General features: G+C 33.1%; 1 protein-coding gene across 1 annotated transcript in view; it reads right to left on the reverse strand.

The window, feature by feature from the left end:
* Positions 1–21: 21 nt before the first annotated feature.
* The window catches only part of LOC108362834 (C-X-C chemokine receptor type 4-like), a 26,411-nt gene continuing 17,452 nt past the window's right edge, over positions 22–8,980 (reverse strand). The window contains exons 3-4 of the mRNA XM_017615979.1: positions 435–650; positions 22–365 (exon numbers count right to left, since the gene is read on the reverse strand). Coding sequence (XP_017471468.1) covers positions 629–650 — 22 coding nt within the window. The 3' untranslated portion in view covers positions 22–365; positions 435–628. The remainder of the gene's footprint in view (positions 366–434; positions 651–8,980) is intronic.

Genomic DNA, 8,980 nt, shown 5'->3' on the forward strand with positions numbered 1-8,980 from the left:
TCTATCTGCCAACTATGAAGATTATGTAAATAAAAGTAACCATCATGTTTGCATGATAATCTATCGCTCCAAGTTATTTTATTAAGCAAGTTGGGGTTTGATGCATACATTCGCAAAATTTCGCGGCAAAATCTAATCCTCGCCTGGTAATCCCTCGCTTGACGACCCTGAACACGTTGAATGTGGTAGAGATGAAATTGATTATATTTTAAAGCTTTGTGAACCGTAAATTTTTGGTAATACAGTTTGTCTTTCTATCATTCCCACTGAAGTCAATGGACCTAGTTCCACTTTCTCTAGCACAACTACAACATCTACCATTACAGGACGTCCCGTCTCGCCTTCACGTCTTCCAGGTATGCGACCTTAAGAAAAGAAAAAATGAAACTTAGAAGAAGAAAGACTTTAAACAAAAAACGTGTAAATTTACTTACCTTCTGATAACTCTATGAGTCCGGGAGAAAACTTCATGATCCGAATGCCAACGATTGGGGTATCGCTCCGCATAGAGTTTTTGAGCAGCTCTGGTATTATAGCAAGCTTCCCCGCAAATTAGGTGAATATCCGCATAGTATCAACAACACAATGTTCGAAGGCTCCAATTTCACGAATTACATTCTAGCGTGCCTCAGCTTTTACCCACAAAACGGCTATAATATATAAAATATCAAAAAGTTAAAAATCCCAAAATAGCCTTAATTTTGAAATAATTTCCTTTATATCTTTTAACTACATTGCGTTTGAATATGGGAAAGAAACTATCTGGAAGTATTTTACAGAAAAAATTAACTAAGAATTATAACTTTGTTTGTACATGCAGTTAAAGAAAACACACTAAGAGGCCCGATTTTTTTTATTAAAAAAAATATCAATACATATATACTTATTTCAGAAACGGTGACACTTATATAAGATAAGTTCTTATCAGGGAGCCCACCCCCCCACCTACCTTCTCCTTAAGTTTGTCGTGGTACTTTTTGGACACCGTGTATATGTATATAAAGCAGTAGGCTAAGGGCCCTTAACTTATCAATTTAAAATAAATAAGTTAAGGGCCATAAAGCATAACGAGGGCTTATATTCAATACCCTTTATCTGCAATTTTCACAAGATTCAGCTTCTGATATAAAAATCCACCTAAGAATTAAGTGTCTTCGATGCTGTTAATAATAATAACTAATAATAATAGGTTGGCGCCTACGCATGTTAGTATTTGGCCCACCTTCTCATCCGATTTGTGGCGTGCGCCTTGATGTTATCACCAGGGTTACCAACTTTTGCATTCTTGAAACCGGGACACACAATGTTAGGAAAGGGGTAGATAAACTCATAGTGTAATAAGCAAAGTGAAATCAGTATATGACATATTTATTGATGTGTATACATCTTTGGTTTCGGTAGGGGTAAAATTTGCAAAGCTGTAACGCATATCCCAGCACAAAATTTCGAAGGGCTTAGCATGTGTATTTCAGCATAAAATTTTTATTTTCATTAGAAGCACCCTGTGTTCGCTTGCCAAATGGTTGCATACATTTAGGCATATGCATAGTAAGTGGAAATGCGCTGCAATTGATTATTAGCCGTCATCGATTCGCCATCAGTTAGCAAGTGGCGAAACGAACGAACTCAATGAGGTTCAACCAAACTTGCTATCGTATATCCGTGCTAGCTAACTTTGTTGTTGCTTTCACATGCAAAGTTTTTCGTTAAGCGACCGGAACTCAAACATAGCGAGCGAGAAGTGGCGAATCGATGACGGCATGGCAACCTATGAAACCCACAATGCACAAGATACTAATTCCTTATTAACAATAGGACAATTATCGGGGAGGCTCAAGAGGCCCACAACAAACACTATCGAGAAAATTATTCCCGGAAGTTTTCTCGTGAAGTATGTAACCGTGACATATATAACCGGCTGTTGGTGAGCTCGGACTCGTTTTTAAGCAGTATTTCGGTTCATAACCAAAAAAAGAAAAAATATCAAATCGTTTTCCCCAGACACAATAAAGCTGCTGTTACCCTCTAAATCCGTTGTCAAAGATGTGACAAAGGAATAGTTTGAGGCCAGCGAAGATTCTGAAAGCAAAAACTAATTAACCAATGATAGTGTACACACATTTTATAAATAAAGGTAGTCAATATATTTAAATAGTAAATTATTGGCTAATATATATGTTTTATTAATATAACCTATCTGTAATACAAATTATTTCAATTTTACATTTGATAAACAATTCTGAGTAGATAGAGGCAATAAAATATTTTTCGTCGCATAAAACTTGAAAATCTACCTATATGCGGTGTTTCCAAGATATTTTAACACCCTTGAGTCACAAGTATATTTTATCAATCATACCGATAATGTCATGTATTAAAAGAATTAAAAATGAAAATGAATAAAAATATTAAATCAGCAAAATGAATAAAATTAAGTGAAATTAATGTTTAATTTCTAACCTAACCTACATTTGTATGTATGTAACTGAATCGCCTAATAATATCTTTACATATAAAAAGATTATTCTAATTTTCGAGCTTAACTCCCTAATCTGTTATTAGAAAAAGAGATTAGCCATGCAAAATTATAACTAAAAATATCTCAGATTAAACCGATAACTTTTCGGTGTCCAACCAAGTTTTATCGATTATACTTGTGAAGAAGAGGAGGAATGTCAAATGTTAAAGTAAACAAAAATTGACGCTAGTAAGGAAAATAGGTTTGTAAAGGTATTTTTAATAAAATATTCAGTTAAAATATATTTAAATGGCCTAATATGTGTTGCAAAAGAAAAGTGACCACGGTGGCACAGAGAAGAAGTTTAACTTTTCCTCGAGTTGTGTGAATAACAAGCACAACCAATTTGACAGCTAACGAGCTTTGTTTGAGATTATATTTATATGTAAACGTACTTTTATGCTTTGCCGTTCGCATATGTATACACATCAAATTTCATGAGTACCTAGTACTCACGCCTTTTTCTTTATACGCTTATATGACAACGGTTTTGTCATTGCGTTAATCCATTTGAAACTAGCAAAATTATAAATAAATTTCAAAATAAAAAAATAATTGTTTTAGAAATTAAAGAACAAAAAAGAAAAAATCGTTTTAAATGCCATACCCATGTCGTAATTTTAATCAAATATTTTCCAGTTAATTATATTATTTAATTGTATAAGTTCCCCTGCTGTACCGAAAAATTAAGCCAAATCCGTTTCAAGGACTTCGCCATCCTTTGCTACCAATATGCGTTTACCTTAATTCATACTGCACGACGAAGCCAGTACACAGTGGTTCGAAATTGGAAGTCAATGTTCATAATCCACAGGAGCATTCATTCAACCAATTTTTACTAAAAACCAAAAAAAAAATATTTATTTTGGTGAACATTTTTTTATAACATTTCAATTTTTTTTTGTTTTGGGAGAACCATGCAATTGTTTTCAACTAGTTTTCGTTATGTAACATTTATTAACTGGAACAGGAGAATACATTTGCTTCAAAATTGCTCCTTTTTCTGCAATTTGCACTAAAAAATTTAATATAATCAAAAAATTTAGAAATCAGGTTTAACTGGTCTCTTGCAAATATTGCAGGCTTTTATAAAAAACGAAAAATTAATAAAATTAAGTGAAAAATTAAGTGAATGAATGCCAGTTTTGAACCACTGTGCAGCAGGTGGTTTATTGTTTTCTTTCATGGGAACTGGAAACTCAGCGTGCAACACGATCCTGGGCACAACTTTCCCTGTGCTTTATATATTGTGTAAAAATTACCGATTGCGAAACAAACTGGCGAAGGTTTTGATTTTATTTTATAAGAGACGTTTTCACAGGACAGGAAGTTAAATAAAGGACTGTCCTTTAAAATAAAGGACGGATGGTACATATATTTGTGTTTATGCAGAAGCACCCACAACAATGAGGAAGATGTTACACAAGGAAGGGATTGGATGAATGCGTGTGGTGTTAAACTAGCTGGATCATCGAAAGTTTGCGCTCTGCACTTCAAATCGAATGATATCATTTATGCAAGTATTAATGCCAAGAGAAGACGCCTCGATCCATATGCAGTACCATCAAAGATGCTGCCTGCTATTTCATCAGAGGAGAGGTAATGATCAAAGTGTGGGTATGTTCTCACATGCATTAGTGCAAAGGCATATCGTGAAAATAGCGTCCAATAACTACAACCGCAGTGCGCCAAACAGATGTGAAGTTTCGCATAAAATTTATATTTTCGCCAATTTAGTAATAATAGATGAACCTGATTTGAAGTAATTAATTTGAGAAAGAATCCTTAATCATAATGTATACATATATACATATATAGGGAAATCTTTTGAGACCTTCCTCAATACTATTTATATGTGTAAATATCAGTAAATAGTTATTCACAAAAAAAATACGGTTTTATGACTAATTTATTTGCTAAAATCGAGAAAAAAGGAAATTTCTAGTGCAACTCGCATAAATTCTGAAAAACATATTGAAAGTATTGAAAAACACCCTATAACAGAATTTTGTTGAAGAACGCCCTATCTCAGAATTCGGTTCCAAGCCTAAGCCGAAAGAGGGTTAATGTAAACAAATATACGAAAATAAGCGTACGTCAAATATTGCTTTCACTTTGTTTATTACATTATGGGTAAGCTAACATATTAAACGACATCAATTTCAATGCTTTATATGCTGCAAAAATGAGGAAATGGTGATTTTTTTTTTAAATATTTGCAAGGTTTTTAAACCTAAAATTTGTTTGTTATTTTTTTATAAAAATATGGTTCGTGCTTTAACCAAAGCCATATAAATAAAACTTTCAAACCTTATACAGAGCTTTGGAAAATTAAACAAACTTTCATTAAAATGTTGAAATGGCTGAAAAATCGCGTTGATTTTTAAATTTTTTTTATTTTGTGGTTTTTTTTCATATAAAAAGTACAATTTATAAAACCTGGCATTGATTTGTTAATTTTCTTTGCAAAAGGTAAAAATTTTAACAAAAATTTGTTGAATTTTTCAAAGCTCTCTATAAACGTAGAAAGTTTGCTTTATATGGGATTGGTTAAAGCACGAAATATATATTTAACAAAAATCAGGATTTACTCATTTCTGCTCCCCACTTAATTTATGTATGTACAGTAGGGTGGTCCAAAAAATGTAAAGTCGGAAATTTAATGCTCTCACCCCCTAGGATTGTTCTATACCGAAAAAAATATACCCCTGTTTTTTATTTTAAAATTAAAATATATTTAGAGGTCGCTCAAAGCGCTCAAAGTTTCCCATGTATTTTGTATGGGGAAAAAAAGACTTTTCGTAGAAATGGCATAGAATCCATGGAAATCAAAATTTTTCAATCTGAAAACCCTGCTTCTCTTCAGAAGACTTCAGAGAATAATGCCCAATTGTTTATTTAAACATTTTTTAATTTTAACTATTTTTTAAGGGTCTCCGAAATATCCCAAAAAAAAATCAAATATACAAACAGAAATATACAAAAGAAAAAAAGAAAAAATAGTTTAAATTAAAAAACGTTTAAATAAACAATTGGGCATTATTCTCTGAAGTCTTCTGAAGAGAAGCAGAGTTTTCAAATTGAAAAATTTTGATTTCCATGGATTCTATGCCATTTCTACGAAGTCTTTTTTTCCCCATACAAAATACATGGGAAACTTTGAGCGCTTTGAGCGACCTCTAAATATATTTTGATTTTAAAATAAAAAAACAGGGGTATATTTTTTTCGGTATAGAACAATCCTAGGGGGTGAGAGCATTAAATTTCCGATTTTACTTTTCTCCCATACATTTTTGGACCAGAGTACAGAGACGCACTAAATTATTGGAACAGAGAATTTTTTACAATGTATGGATAATTTTTTTATTAAAATTTTCTGCGAATTTTGTATAAAAATATAGTTTATATTACAACAAAAACATTAAAAAAAATCGATATGCCTTGTGCACAACTCAGGAAAATTCAATAAATTTGCACACAATTTGGCAATGTACTATAACTAAGTGCCAGTTTGAAGTTGGTAAAAAGTCGAGTTGAGTTTTGGTAATTTTTTTCATGCAGTTTCTCATAAAAAAGACTATCGAACGCATGATTCAATAATAAAAGGTTTGCTCAGAAAACAGTTTTCTCGCTCCCTCTTGACAAAATCGGTACCCTTAGTAAAGCACTGTGTGTGGGTTCGTGTGTGTGTGCAAAGCTTTTGTAAGGGGGTGTCAAACTAATGCAGTGCACGGACTTTAACACTAGATCTACCAACTTTTTAATTGTAATCTATTTTCTACTATTTTTACCAACAAAGGCTAAAAATCTACCAATATTTTCCGGAAAGAAAAGAAAGAGATTTAAATGAACGCAGTGTATACAGATTTTTATCGGCGTAGCCAGAACGAAATTTGGGGAGGGAGGGGGGCTATACATTTTTTTCGAAACCAATAATTATTACTAAAAATTGGTATTATAGCTTAAAACTATTGTAACCAATAGAGCTATGTTGTACACAGACACATAAATACTTAGAAGTTCACAAAAGTTGATATAAAACTATTCGTCGATTTAAATAAATAACTTTTTACTGCACATGTTTTTGTGCGAGGAGGAAGCATTGAAAACCTAACCCCGGGCGTGTGAGGCTTTAACCCAAACTAAACTTCCTACCGTCATGTACCGTTCCCCACCCGGTACCACCGTCAAGGATTTCGTAGGGATAATAACACTGTGTGACTGATAAAGTTATAGATCTAATGATGCACAAAAAATATGCATACCTAGAATTTTGAATACCCCTCACAATCTGGACAAAAGGTATAAAAAAGCGTTTTTCGTAGTTTGAGCCTTATAATTGTTTGTAACGCAACCTTCAATACGTGCAATTCCTTGATTAATACAAGTCTCTAAAACAAAAAATTTTAACCTTTATAACTGCAACTTCAAAACAATTTTGCCTCAATACCTACAACTTTCTTTGTTTATGCATGCCACGCACACAAAATTTTAACTTTTTCATTTCTTTGATTAACCAGTATTCTGGAAAAACTACAAAGTGGTGATGAGCAGGACCGAAGAAAATAAGCAAGAAGAAAGCTATTTTAAGCGCTTAGATAAATTAAAACATTAGTAAATGTGCTTCCAAATATGCTCGGAAAACAACAAAAAATCTAAGTACAGTTTAAGGTTTTGTTTTTTATTCAGTTTATTTCACGGATCGGACGGAATTCGAAATTTTCATATTTCCAGCGGTGTTAATGCATCGATTTAGTTGTCACTTTTTTAATATTATTTAAAATAATGAGGATTATACTACACTAAGATATGAATCCGCCGCTGTGGTGTAGTGGTAAGCAGTGCGCGCTTCCACTCCGCAACGCCTGGGTTCAAGCCCTGGTCAAAGCAACATCGCAAAAAAATTTAGAAAAAGGTTTTTTCTTAACAGCGGTCATCCCTCGGTAGGCAATGGCAAACCTCCGAGTGTATTTCTGCCATGAAAAACAGCTTCTCATAAAAATACAATCGCCGTTCGGAGTCGGCGTAAAACTGTAGGTCCCTCCGCTTTGTGTGACAACATCAAGGCGCACGCCACAAATCGGAGGAGAAGCTCGGCCAAACACTAACATATGTGTAAGCGTCAATCTATTAAGATATGAATCCATAATTTCTTTTCAAGACTGAATTCAAAAAAAATACAAATAACTTCTTTTGGAAGGACTTGGAATAATTACTAATAGTTTTTTCAGCCTCATTATATTATGCGTATTTGTAGAAAAATTCTTCTAAACATTGTTAGATGTTTTATGAAAATGAAAGCCAATGTGCATGCAACGCAGAGTGCTTTTGTAGATTTTTATGTTAATTGTTGATGCATACCGATTACATATATTAAGTATGAGCCAAAAACAGACAGATAGCCAGTTTAGCAGCGCATGTACACGACTGAGGAGCTACTCTGATCTAAATCAATCAATAAACCGTTTTTTAGTTCCATTTGACAATGTGATTTTACCTATTTAACGACAAATGCTATTGAACTTGGCATAGTGAAAACCAGCCCTAACGTCCGTCACTATCTTTTTTGACCTTAAAATTCTACCCTCAACGTCAGCAAAGAATTTTTACTTCAAAATAAAATTAGTTAATGGGTTTTTAGAGCTTGTTATAATTTTAATGCAATAAATTATTGCAATAGTATTCATTTAAACATTTTAATGTTAATACAAAAAAAAATCATTAGCGTTATTTCTTCGGAATTAATGCATTGAAATTTTCATTTACATTAAATATCAAAAATTAATGCATCAATTGTATGCATTTTTCACAAGTCTGATATACATATACTTATTTCAGACGAAATACATTAGAAGTCTTACAATTGTATTTGTAGGCATTTATCAAGAATAGTCTTTATTCTGTTTAGTCGCCGTAAAGCAAGGACCGCCAACCTTCTGGTAATCGATTTAACAGTGGTAATTTAACTTTGATCTTTAGTGTCTCCGATTGACTTCACTTGACGATTTTTACCAATAAGTCGACTCCAGCGCCACCTTGCAGCTCTTTTTGTGCAAGAGTAGATATTGCCCCTACCGTTACCAATCTATACTAATTATATAAAGAGAAGTCCCTTTTTTTTGTAACAGGTAATCTCGCGAACAACTGGTCCGATTTTCATGAAATTTTGTATACAAATAGCTCTCGGAAACCACCAAAATTTTACTTTTTTCGGGTAGGTGGACCAGGGACCGGTCTATTCGAAAAAATCTTATTATAGTCCGATTTGCTTAAAATTTAGTACGTAAGTAGCTTTTTAGCATATATTAGCATNGAAATTTTGTATACAAAGAGCTTTCGGTAACCACCATGTTTTAGGGTAGGTGGACCAGGGACCGGTCTATTCGAAAAAATCTTATTATAGTCCGATTTGCTTAAAATTTAGTACGTAAGTAGCTTTTTAGCATATATTAGCATTAATGA

Source organism: Rhagoletis zephyria, unplaced genomic scaffold (assembly GCF_001687245.7).
Source record: "Rhagoletis zephyria isolate East Lansing unplaced genomic scaffold, Rhagoletis_zephyria_1.1 Rzeph_scaffold_01114, whole genome shotgun sequence".
NCBI lineage: Eukaryota > Metazoa > Arthropoda > Insecta > Diptera > Tephritidae > Rhagoletis > Rhagoletis zephyria.